General features: G+C 35.7%; 1 protein-coding gene across 8 annotated transcripts in view; it reads right to left on the bottom strand.

Moving 5' to 3' along the window:
* magi2b (membrane associated guanylate kinase, WW and PDZ domain containing 2b) overlaps positions 1–14,112 on the bottom strand; it is an 85,805-nt gene that overhangs the window by 55,156 nt on the left and 16,537 nt on the right. For 7 of the 8 annotated variants that reach the window (XM_079858571.1, XM_079858570.1, XM_079858573.1 and 4 more), the window contains exon 2: positions 8,592–8,708. In XM_079858571.1, coding sequence (XP_079714697.1) covers positions 8,592–8,708 — 117 coding nt within the window. Of the gene's footprint in view, positions 1–8,591; positions 8,709–10,041; positions 10,213–14,112 lie in introns of those variants that run through there. The other variant, XM_079858575.1, reaches the window with a different exon arrangement.

The following is a 14,112-nucleotide window of genomic DNA, read 5'->3' as shown; positions in this document are numbered from 1 at the left end:
AAAAAGTGTTGTTTTAAAATGTAGTTAAATATAACAATAAAAAAGGCATAACTACATACAGTGCCCTCCACAATTATTGAACCCCCTGGTAAATATGATCAAAATTGGCTGTAAAAAATAAATCTGCATCGATTATCCTTGTGATCTTTCATTCAAAAAATGTGCAAAATTCTAACCTTTCATTGAAGTAAAAGAATTGAAAGTGGGGGGAAATCACATTATGAAATAAATGTTTTTCTCCAAAACACGTTGGCCACAATTATTGAAACCCCTAGAATTTTTTACGAGTAAAATATCTCTGAAGTATATTCCCATTAATATTTACCTTTTTTAGTACACCAGGGTGACTAGGAACATGAAACTGTCCAGCTATGACTTCGTGTTTCACAGGAGTTTAAATATGAGGAAACACAAAGGCCAAATCCCCTTAATCATCCATCACAATGAGTAAAACCACAGAATACAGTTCTGATGCGTAGCAAAAGATTGTTGAGCATCACAAACTAGAAAGTGGCTGTAAGACAATAGCTAAAGAATTGAAAATCCCCATTTTGACCATCAGGGCAATAATTAAGAAGTTATAACCAACTAAAGATGTTATGAATCTGCCAGGAAAAGGACGTGTGTCTATACTGTCTTCATGCACGGCGAGTATGAAAGTTTGAGTGGCCAAAGACTCTCCAAGGATCACAGATGGAGAATTGCAGAGATTAGTTGAGTCTTAGGGTCAGAAAGCCTAAAAAAAAATTATCAAACAACCCCTACATCCTCACATGTTGTTTGGGAGGGTTTAAAAAAAAAACCTCCTCGCTCCTCCAAAAACAAATTCCAGCAAATTTAATTGTCAGACACGACTGGATCTTCAAACAACACAGGGTTCTGTGGTCAGATGAGACTAAAACAGAGCTTTTTGGCAGCAAACACACTAGATGGGTTTGGTGAACACAAGGATAAAAAGTACCCCATGTGTACAATTTAATATACCATTGGATCTTTAATGTTGTGGGCATATTTTTCTGCTGGAGGTCCTGGACTTCTTGTTCAGATACATGGCATTGTGGATTCTATCAAATATCAACAGATAAAAAATCAAAACCTGACGCCTTCTGCTAGAAATCTTATAATGGGCCGTGGTTGGATCTTCCATCAGGACAACGATCCAAAACAAACATCAAAATCAAAACAAAAATTTGTTGTGGAGCACAAAATGAAGCTTCTGCCATGACCGTCTCAGTCCCCTGACCTGATGAGTGGGCTGAACTGAAGAGGAGAAGCACCAACATGGATCTGGGAATCTGAAGGATCTGGAGAGATTCTGTGTGGAGGAATGGTCTCTGATCTCTTGTCAGTTATTCTCCAAACTCATCAGGCATTATAGGAGAAGACTCAGAGCTGTTATCTTGGCAAAAGGAGATTGCAAAAAGTATTTAATGAAAGGGTTTCAATAATTGTGGCCAACGTGTTTTGGAGAAAAACATTTATTTCATAATGTGATTTTCCCCCCACTTTCAATTCTTTTACTTCAATGAAAGGTTAGAATTTTGCACATTTTTTGAATGAAAGATCACAAGGATAATCGATGCAGATTTATTTTTTACAGCCAATTTTGATCATATTTACCAGGGGGTTCAATAATTGTGGAGGGCACTGTAGGTATTTCAAACTATTTAATTCATGCTTTATTTGTTTGTTTTAAAATTATTTATTAATAGACACTTTAAAAAACGAAAAATTATTTAAATATGGATAAATATAACAATTTTATTCATTTGCAAAAAAAGGGATTAATTTACTAACGTTTGAATTTTGTTCATTAAATCACATTTTAAAATCTAGTTAATATAACAATAAAAAATTAAAATTACATAAATGTGTATTTAACTACATATTAAGAAATAATTTATTTTATTTAAAAAAACATGTTTTAATAGACATTTAAACAAGTTTGTTTTAAAATGTAGCTAAATATCACAATAAAATAATAAATGATTAATTTTTTATTAAAATTGACAAAGTAAAAACAATATTTTATGCTTTATTTACTTGGCATTTTAAAATGATTTATTCAATATAATTTTTTTTAATTAACATAACATAATAAAAAGAAAATTGACAAATAAATATACATATTTCATATTTTATTTATTTGTAAATTTAAAAATGTTTGATTATTATTTTATCGTTAAAATTAAGTACATTTTAAATTAAATTAAACAGTTTTAAATGTCTATTAATTTGTAAGAGAGATATATTTATTTACTGTTTGAATTATATCAAATTAAAAAAAAATTATTCATATTTAAATTTGCGGTTAATTATAACAAAATAATTTGTGAAAATGTGAGTATTTATTTAGATTTTTATTTGAATTATTAAATTGTTTGATTCCTACAGTACATTTTATTTTAAATGGCACTCCTAGTCTTACATAAACCCAAACATGTAGTTATAAACTGCTTAAATCAGTAAAGATTCAGTCTGACATCATTTATCGAACAATTGGTGACTTACTCGCTTGAATTCACTATTGCATATTGCATAAAAGCCATTACTGCCAAATACTGTGTACTGTCTGTGTACAACATTTTTATTTTTTCTAGTTCAGCGCAGATGTCTTCAATCTTCATTTTGCAATGTGTACGGCGAAGAATAATGATTGATTATTTGATTGGTCAGCTCAAACATCAAAAGACATCAGGCAGTAATGATACTCCGATTGCTACAATCACTCTTCCAGGATTAGCAGTGCAAACCAGACTGTCAATCAAACAGCTGGAGCCCATGAGCACATTAAAGCCGATCTGAGGAAACCAGCGGCAGAGGCAGAAAACTGACTATGCTCTGTCATCCATTTTTTAGTACAACACGTTAAATAAACTCAGGCATGAACAGAATAATCAATATGACACACCAACACAAGATCTCTCCCATATTGGGATGATGTCTATGCATAATCTGATGCTGTGGCACTTCAAGAAAACTGGATTGGGTTGAATTAAATATAGGATTCATGATTCAGGTATATTGCATTTTGCTATTGAGATAACTGGGGAAAAATGTCCCAATTATCCTGAATCATATAGGAATATATATATATATATATATATATATACATACACACACACACACACACATTTAATGAATGAACAATGAATATCACGAGTGCAAATGTGAAATTGATTTTATACAACAGTTCAATAAATAAAAAGTTAATATTGTGTAGATGTCTGTTAATATTGTGTAGACACAATATTGTCTGTTTTTGCTCAATTTTGTCAATAAAAATATTACTTATAAAGCTACAGAAGAACTGTTGTGCACCTTCAAGCAACACTCAACAGTGTTTCATTACTGAATAAATCCACATTTTGAACGAATCAAGCAAACCAATGATTCAATGGCCCATTCGTAAAGAGAGCCATTTACTTCATTCCTGAACGAATCAGCCATTTGAACGAATCTAATGAATCAATGACTCAATGAATCAATGACATACTCAATTAGACATTTACCGTTTATAGTCGGTAAATGTTTATAGTATATGTAATGTTTAATGTATACATTGTCTATAGTCTAGAATCAAAAAAGGTGAACAAATTCACACCAGTCTTCTTTACTCTAACGCTACTGTTTAAAAAGCTATCCAAACACTTCCTTTTTTCCTTTTATCGCATCAAAACACTGTTTTCAAGAAATCAAATCAATGATCTGGAGCCGTGTACCCTAAAGAGTGCGCTTGTTTTGTGTGCTTTGGTTTATTAAGCGAAGAAGAACCTCAAACAAAAGCTTGTGTGAAGGTCTGAGAGCAGATCCACAATCCACCATTCAAGTCCCAGATGAAAATCTTGATTGGTTGTTATTCTTTCAACACACTCATCTAAAAATTGATGCAATGATTCAGGAATGGATGACTCAGATGTCCTGCTTGTTCATCTTATGAAGCTTTGAAGAGGCAAGGAAAAATCTGAGGCTCACGGTTGGATAGAGCACACCTCACTGTTCCACTCAGTGGTCTGGTGTGTAGTTGTCTGCGCAATTACCTGTGTGTGCAAGCACATGAATCTATGCCTTGAGGTGCAACAGTGATCCTATTATCATCTTCAGTTCACAAACTACAGTTTTTAAAAAGTTCAAAATGCAGCTTGAACTTGCAATGTCCATTTTCCTCCCATCGCTGATTAAACAACAGGTTTGTCTCTGCGATCAGGAGATGCCAATTTTTTAGTCTCAAGTGTCTCCCAGTGGGATCTACAGGCCCATATTTTGTCCACTTGACAGTTCAGCAATGCACACCTGCAGAATGTATAATGAGTCTCTGTGCATTGCTATATAACTCTCCACTAAAGAACAGCAACTCCTAAAGAGTTCACTTTTTTGAGGGAAGTTAGTGCAAACAGAGTCAAAAAGCGAAGGTTGAACTTTAAGCTTTGCGTCACGACAGTTGATCTACAATGCGTAGTGTTCACTGCATTTGAAAACAATGTCACAACGCATGTGAAAGAGCCTTTAGAAGCATGTATGGGAAATATAGAAAACCCATCAAAATAACCTGTTAGTCACACAAATGTCTGTTCGTCTTCCGTCTATGCACTTCACAAACAGCTAACTGTCTAAAATGATTATATATCATTGGTTGATGGCTGACAGATACTAATGGGGTTTTGCTAAGCAGTAGGCGCGCTACCAGCAGGACGCAACAATTGCATTTGGCTGGATGTAGAAGATACGAGGTGGGGGTAAGAGAACGAATATGGAAGTCTAATTGTACAATACAGGGCTTCGACTGCCCTGCGGAAGGACAGGCCCTTTCGTGATGCGTTCTGTCGTCCGCTCATCAAAGTGACAGACGTGATCCGACAGTGCCACAGCCTCGAGTGAGACTAAAGCATGATTTTGCACTGTCACTGTTTGGTTGGTGGAAATAACAGCTGATGCGGAAGAGAAAAAGTGAAATACTAGAGAATCTGAGAGCGGAGGGGGGAGGGGGGGTCGTTGACTATTGTCATATGTTGTGTGAAATTACAAGTGAAGTGGTGTTAGAAACCAAAGCAGCAATCCCTTGAGCTCTAATATAAGGGTTTTCAATTTCCCATTGACTTACATTTTTTGATTAATCCAAAAGGGCATAAATCAGAGAGGAAAAAGAGTGTGTTCTGCAAAATATTTACTGAATATCCTGTAGTTGACACTGTATCACACCTATTATTCGTTAGAAAATGGTATTTCAAACTGTAGTATGCTACACCGAGTGATTTCCAATAAAATTGGTTATTTTGCATTTTTAATTCAATTTTGTTTCAAAATGTCTTAACTTTTGGCACTCCAATCACATAATAACTAATATATGGTCAAACTTTAAGGCGTAATCTCATATTATCAATATAATATTTTAGTCATCATGAAACACAAAAAGCTAAATATTTGTAGAGAATTTCAAATAAATATTGTGCATCAATGTAATTAATTTTAAATATACAATTAAATTGTTACAAATTAATTGTGATGGATGGATGGATGGATGGATGGATGGATGGATGGATGGATGGATGGATGGATGGATGGATGGATGGATGGATGGATGGATGGATGGATGGATGGATGGATGGATGGATGGATGGATGGATGGATGGATGGATGGATGGATGTGTAATTTGAATTCTCTACACAGTATACATACAGTATGACTAGTTGAGTAATAGAGGTCTAAAGGAAGCCATGATTTGGCTAGTATTAGGTTTGTCTCTCCCTGATTGGATGCATTTCTTAGGGGACGTTTACATAATACGCACTGCTGCATTTTTAAAAGTTGGTTTATTTTTAGCATTAGCTTAATAAAATGTTTAAAAAAAACTGTGCAAGGCGCGATACGACATCCAAAAGCAGTTGTGCAAAATAATTGTCTAACAGTTTAAGCGAAGTCTAAAATCTAAATTAAAAACATATTTAAAAATTTAGCAGACATCATTACACACAGACTAGCACACTTGTCATGAATAGTAAACGGCAAAGACTGTTCTATAAACCCAGTTATGAAATTATTGAGCGTGTGTGTGGCAACTAATAGTGACAGTGAAGAGACTTGTGAAATGAGCCATGTCAATGCAGCGATCTCCAGCTGAGAGTGAAGTTACACATCAGATATCTAATGTACTGTAGTTACACCTTGTGTGGCATGACCAGCAGGATTCGATTCTGAACGGCCCGAACACAAACGCTTCTAGCTACACAAACCCAAACTGATCCATCATTTCATCCCAAAATCAGTCCACAAATTCAGTGCACAACGCAAATGCATGTTGCATTCTCAGCACTATAGTAGTGGGCATTGGCACATCCAGTTCAATGCCAAAGACATTGTATAGTGTGAAAAATTAAGGTCAGTAAATAAAAATTACAAGTGAATGATTTCCAAAGAGCTGGAAAACTAAGCATGAAGAACACTTTTCTGCACCGAAACGGAGGAAAACAAAAATCTATACCAATTTTAAACCCCCATGTAGTCTAATAATATCCCGACAGCACCCATTTCTTACTTCTTCTACAATCAAACTCTATCTGGCATGTTTTTAATAAAGCAACGCTATCACATTCAGTTACCCAGGTCATGTTCTAACTCTCCTCCTCTGTTTTAACATTCACGAGACAAATGAACAGTTTAACATCGCTTTATCTCGTCTTGTCTCTTCCAATTCAGCCTCCAAAACATCTCATAGCAAGCTGTTCAGTTACACTAATGACTCTCAGTATGGGAGAAATAGCTCCAGAAATACACGCTCATGACTGCGCTGCACAGGCATAAATCAAAGGCATCATTTCATCCAGCCGGTTGGTGATTGTGATGTGTTTGTGCACCACTATGGAGGGGGAGGGGGAAACATCAGCAGGCCAGCCTGGAGAGGAAATGGTGGTTGCCTTGGAAACCCTAGGCTGAGGAAGAGAGGGAGCGAGAGAGAGAGAAAGAGAGAGACAGGAAGGAAAGGAAGAACAAGTGAAGTGGGTGAAGAGAGTTGACCGAAGCATCGCTGTTTCGCAATTTGTTTTTGTTTTGATTTGAGGAAAAGATGAGCTATGTGAAAATCTGTACACACACACACACATATATCTATATACACACATATACATATATATATATATATATATATATATATATATATATATATATATATATATATATATATATATATACATACATACTGTATATATATATAGTGTATGAGTATTTACACATACACATATACATATAATATATATATATATATATATATATATATATATATATATATATATATATATATATATATATATATATATATATATATATATATATATATATATGTATATATGTATATACGCATACAGTATATATATATATATACAATGGGGGGACAATGACAATGAGTCTTTTATGTTCAAATGCAACAACTAGCTAATAACTAACTTCAAATAGGCAGCTAACTAACATTAGCAACTGCTGCCTAGCTTGCCTCCGCTAGCCGGCAAAAATCACAACCTTGCCTGTCGCAATATCTTGATATCTATCAAGATTTGGGACTGACAGCATCAATCCAGTTCAAATGTGTGGACTAATAAGAGACGTAAGAGAAATAATCCTAGTTAAGCTAGTAAACAAAGTGCTTTTTGTAAGCATTGTACGTTTAATCCACAGACGTCTCGGTGCATTACTGTCAACACATTTCTGTTTGTTTTTACAAACTGAGGTACAAGTCAAATTTGTTACATGATTTCGAAACACTACTAACATTCCTGTCATTTACCTCCAACTGGAGACTGGTGCTTTCCACAAAATTAAAAATTTTCTCTTTACGTCTGACTGAGTGAAAAAATACATTCAAAGTGCTTTAAACCAAAATAAGCCATATTGGTTCTTTCTATCTGGTTGCATCATACATTGAGATGGTACCAAGTCCCAGACATATCAGGGAGGGTTTGTCTCCATGTCTCTCCTATCACACCCCACACAACAATAACAACTTCCTCAATATTGCAGGTTGGCTCATTTTAGCTGCAAGTACCTTTCCTCACAGATCTCACAGCAGGTTTGGAGAGCCATCAGGAAATAAACACAAGCAAACAGTTCAGTCAAAAGTACTCCACTAACAAAAGCTCCATTAATATACAATCAGACCAGGAGAATGTTTTACAAGCAGAATATCACCAAAAACAGGAAGGACACTTCCTATGTCCTGACTAGGCACAATGTGACAAGCAATTTTTCTTTCCACACTAAATACAAAACAGCAAAGAAAATAGTTGATGTTTAATGCATAGTCATGAAGGGCAGAAATTTGGACCGGTGAGATTTCATAGTGGGCGACAGAAACCGAAACCGAAAGATCATCAAAATGCCCTGCCGCTTGTCGACTGTTGCGGTCAGATGGCAAAGACAGCTTTTTTTGGGTTGTAACTTATATATCTTACTATTATTGCATCACACCTGGTTCGGACATTCTGGAATAGGATCCTCATCAGGACATCACCATATTATTTTATGGATATGAAAAAGACCAACGCTAAGAAACCCAGATTTGGCAAGAGTTAAAATGGACTCTCAAAATGTTTGGATCACTCACACGGCACAGTCCGGAGGTAGAGGTTGTCACGTATGATTTGCTGAAGCTCGTGGTCCACTGAACCTTTCTGGAACCGTAGGTTGAGATAATGGCGGAGATCTTTATCTACAACACCTCCTGTAAAAGGTAAATAAAAAACACAAAGTAAATTAACTGGTAAATGCAGAACCTGAGAAACCTTTTTAATATTAATTTAAAGTGTGTAGCTCCCCCTCATCATTTTTTGGAGTTTGCCTCACAAGATGTACAGGCCTGTTGGTAAGGTAGGGTTAGGTAGCAACCAACAAATAGCACAATAAATGAAATATATATAGTGTCTACAATAGACAACGTTGTTTGTTTGAATGTGAACTGTATGTTTGAATGAGCAAAGTTCCACAAGGTTCACTCTTAGGTCCTTGCAAATTCTGTTTGTTTTCAAGCCCTTCAGACACTTCATGAAATCCCATATAGAGCATGTGTCACTTAGCATTAGCACGTCCCATTTGTTGAGTCTGAAGTTGTCACATTCATGCAGCTGACTTTTGTAGTTGGCTTCAATGGTTCAATGGTTAATATGCATAAATGTATTTCGCACAAATTGATTCCCAAAAGATTCACTTTACTGATTCATCCGACAAGTCTGTGTTGTCTGACTTGTGTTTATCACATAGCTAGTCATCCAAATGTACCCTAACAACATCTTAGGCAAGAGGCACTGAGAGACACCAAGGCAAATGCTGAAAATAAAAGGTAGCTTGAGAACTTGTGCTTTCTACCATTTCTAAGGTGAACAAAGGACAGAAAAATGACAAATCATGTCGCGCTACTGTGCCTCAAGAGAGGCAGACGATTTTTTTCCTGCTCCAATCATAACCTTGACCATTCGGCACAGCTGAGCATGGATACATTGGGATGCATGCTTGGAAATTCAAAGATCAAGCACACATTCGTGTGTGAGAAGATCCTTTGAGAATATAAGCATCTGGCACCTGCACACCATTTCACAAGTTCAGAATACATTACATCTCATTGTCACCGGTTGACAAAGGCAAAAACCTGGTACTCCAAAATCCTTTCTTAACCAGTTTTCCTTTCTAACATGACCATAATTCCCATATAGCTAGAAGAATCCTTATTGTCAAAAAATTCTATTAACAAATCTCTGCATGACATTGCATGAGTGAAAAACGGGGGGGGAAAAAATGCAACAATCAAGCTTGCACAGCTGTTGCGGCGGAAAGGACACACCGGAATACCGTCACACCATTCCAGGGAAATGACAAAAAAAGAAACATCTCACAAGTAACATCTCTCCAGTCAGCAATCCTAAATAAATATCTCACTTGTCATCATCCATAATTATAATGGCTCTCTCCTCCCCCTCTTTCCAAAAAAACTACTGTATCCCAATCACAATTCCAGCGGTCCAGATGATGTGCTCCTCTGTCACTAGCTTGGATCTACTCACCCCTTCCAAAATCCTTTTTGCTATTCCCCTTTATGCATTCAATCCCATTTTTTAACTAGTCCTTTATATAATCAATGGATGCAGCAGTGATGGAGTCTCCCGTTCTGCAGCTAATTTAATCCAGAGGAGAGAGGGAACGCAGGAGGAGGAGAGGAGACGGAGTCGTCGACAGTCGGGAGACAACAGAGAGGGAAAAAAGGTTCTGCAAGAAGAGAGCCTATCACAATGAAGCCAGTATTCTCATTTGCTGGGTAGATAGTGAGGTCTGATATCGCCCCCTGACCGCTAACAGCGGTACTGCAGTGGTTGAGGGCGAGTGTGCGTGATACAGATGCTTTTGGACACACCACCAAAAAGGCCAGCTTGTTCACACCAGATGCTTCCTGCTAGTTGGCATCGCGTGAACTTGTTGACCTTGTGAGCACATCAGTGTCAAGAGTGAAGACGGCAAGTAGCAGCGTGCACTCTGAGAGCACAATGGCCAGCCAAGTCTAGCTGGAAATGAATAGTCTAATTAAAGATGACTTATGTCGGGGTCTCACAATAGCATTACCCTAAATAGGTCAATTATACACTTTGCCTACAAAGTAACACAGGTTAAGGAGTTATATTAAGATAATATATTTAATTACACTAAAATAATATATTTGACATGAAGAGTTCAGATGCAAAAGCCTCTAAGTGCTATCTGAAATTTTCTTCTAGAATGATTATTTTTATCAAGCTTGTATATTTAAGTTAAGTAATTTCACTTAAATGACAATTAATAGGTAATTTGCATTGCCATTTAATTGAAATTATTTCAGATGGCACTTAGAGGCTTTTGCATCTGAACTCTTCATGTCAAATATATTATTTTAGTGTAATTAAATATATTATCTCTTCATATATATATATATATATATATATATATATATATATATATATATATATATATATATATATGTGTGTGTATAATTATTTTGTATATATAAATACATACATATGCATGTATACATTTAAGAAAAATGTGCATGTATATACTGTATATATAAATTTATACATAATTTATATTATATATAAATATTTCATTTATAAATAACACATTTTTCTTAAATATATACATGCATATGTGTGTATTTATATGTATAAAATAATTATACACAGTACACACACATATATTATGTAAACACATTTTGGATGTGATTAAAATCTGTGATTAATGTGATTAATATTATATATATTAGTGCTGTCAAAACGTTTAATCGCGATTAATCACATCTAACATTTTTGTTTGCATAATATATGCGTGTATAATATATATATATATATATATATATAGATATATATATATATATGCATGTGTGTGTGTGTGTGTGTATGTGTGTGTGTGTGTGTGTGCGTAACAGTTATGTCTTCATTTAGTTTGTCTTGTTCAGTTCATTTGCCCTCATTGTTTCTTGATTAGTTACCATTCACACCTGTTTCTGTTCTCCCTGATTACGTTCTCCCTCATTAGTTCCCTTATAAAGTCTCCCTGTTCTGTTCAAGCCACAGTCTGTGATTGTATGTGTTACCCTGTGAGTACTTTTTGTCTACCTGGAATAAATATCACTTATTTGGATCATCTTCGTATTCTCTCTTGTCACCTGCCTTGTTAGCAGCGTGACAGAATCACCGACCGCAAAAAAAGTGAAAGTTTAGTGACGTTTTGCTAGCTCTTTTGTTTTTCATATTTTTTTTATTTGTTATTATGGATATCCCTGCTGTCCTCCTATGTTTTGAGCAGGGGGAACTAACCTTAGAGGACCACACAAGGATCTTTTTGGAAGTTGCCCATTTGACTCACTACCCGGACCACTGCCTCTGCACTTTGTACCATGTGCGCTTGAACACCACGTGCAGAGCGCAGTCGTCCGGAGAAGGTCCCTGGGGGAATTTTGCTGCATTTGTGGAGTGGGTGCTGGCGAGCTGTGACTCACCATTCACCAAAACCAAACCAATCCAACTAGGCTTTGTTAGTGCCATGATGCTGATCATCAACTTTTGTCAACTCAGGCTTTGATCCTGAGTTTAGGTGTGACATCGGTAGCGAACAGCCAATCACATGCTGAGAAAGAGTGAAACTGCGATTTCACTTCTCGCGAGAGAAGCAGCGCGATTCACTTCTCTCTTCTGCAGATTATTACGAGATTGAAAAATATTAAGAATTTAAACAAATTTACACAGAAAGAAGAAAATAGCTGTTTATGAAACACAACTAAAAGAAAAGGTCTTGATATATCAGTGCAAGTAAAAGTTAAGTTAGTTTATACATTTGATAAAGGTATAGAGAGAATTGAACGTTTTAAGCTCACATGTAGTCATTTTATAGCTTTATCTATTGATTCTAAAGTGTATTTATATTGCCTTCATATATTTATTCATTTAAACTGTGCGTAATAATTGATAAATTAAAATTGTACATGTGTGATTGATTAATAATTACATAAATAATATCTAAAGCATACAAAATTATTTTTCTAAATAAGCATTACTAAAAGCCAGACAATTTTGTCGTTAAAAATCATTTGCAATGTGTGACCTTTAATTTGGAGTAGAAACAGGTGGAGTGACTTTATCGCATCAGATGTGTCACTTTGCTCACAGCTGATTGGTCCAGGTTCGGTTTGCAACCTCTTACGTGGAGCATAACCTGCCGTGGAGTGTAAGTTACTATGGCGATGAACACTGCTAAAAGCCAAACCACTTACATGGTGCCTAAAACCCAGGGTTGGCGCAAACTAAACTGAAACATACCTGGCTAGCCACCTAAACCGGCTTCATGGTATAGGCCCCTGGAGTCACACTGAATCTTAAGACATTTTAAAGACCCCATCAAATTTGTAAAATTGACACTGTTAAACTACTATACTTATATATATATCTCTCATTAGAAGTATAAAAAAGCATTAGATTAATTTTACTGGACGCTGGACAGTATTTGCTAATGTACAATAAACTGACAAACTTTTAGCAAATATTACAATTATTTAAAATTTGTAATAATATTTATTATTTTACTAACTCTTAAGTGTTATTTCATGTACACCGATTTGTCTTTTACATACAGGCATATACTTTTTTCAATAAAAATGCTCTCTTTTTAAACGGTAGCAATAAACACTTACTAGCTAGATGACTAGCAATGGCAAGTAGTAAACAGTGTTGGGTAAGTTACTCTAAAAAAAGTAATTAATTAAAAGCTGCTAATTACATCAACAGATTAATTAGATTACTGTACCAATTACTCTCTCAAAAAAAGTATTGTATTACTTAATGTAACGTAACTAAATAAGGTTAATTTAAAAGGTAAAATTTCCTATTTTAAAAAAGACAAAAATAGCATTCGCAAACTATTTACTTTTCAGGTATGAAAATTTTAAACTACATTATTCTTGTTTTCTTGAGTTTGTTTTAAATATATTCTGGTCGTTGAGAAGATTGACATTCTGATTGTTTGGAAGGATGAATGCGAGGATGAAAATTATACAGCAGACAGGAGTAACAATAACCCATAGTTATAGTGAAGCAGCAGAAGTGACCTTGGTATAACCCTTTAGAAATGAAATTCGTGTGGGTGAATGAAAAAAAAACAGCAGCATCCAAGATGGTATGAGAAAAATCTGCACGCAGCGGCTGCGGAGAAAATTATTAAGTGCTGAAATTGGGTTGAGGAATGCACTGGAGGTGTTTCAACTGATCTCAGATCACTTATCTTGTTGCTCGGCCTGTGAAAAAGAGGCATATCTGCTGAGAATACATCTTCATGACTCAGTCAATATTACAAGGAGAGAGTCTGAGGTCACAGCTGAGATGTTGTGGAGGAGGACAAACCTTTGACTCACGAGAGAACGCGGTCGCTTCATTTGTCAGCACGATGGATGACACAATGGGCAAAGGCATGACGTGAGGGTGAGAGAGAGTCGGACAGCTGTTAAAAACACTCTCTCTTTCTCACGCTCTCACTTTTCTCTCAATCCCAGAGGACGCACGCCGCTTTGTGTCATCTCTCAGCCACTTCTCCACAAGTGATGACAGATGCTTGTTTAT

The sequence above is a fragment of the Squalius cephalus genome (genome assembly GCF_949319135.1).
Source record: "Squalius cephalus genome assembly, chromosome: 23".
Lineage (NCBI taxonomy): Eukaryota > Metazoa > Chordata > Actinopteri > Cypriniformes > Leuciscidae > Squalius > Squalius cephalus.
This window is presented reverse-complemented; position numbering and strand designations above follow the sequence as displayed.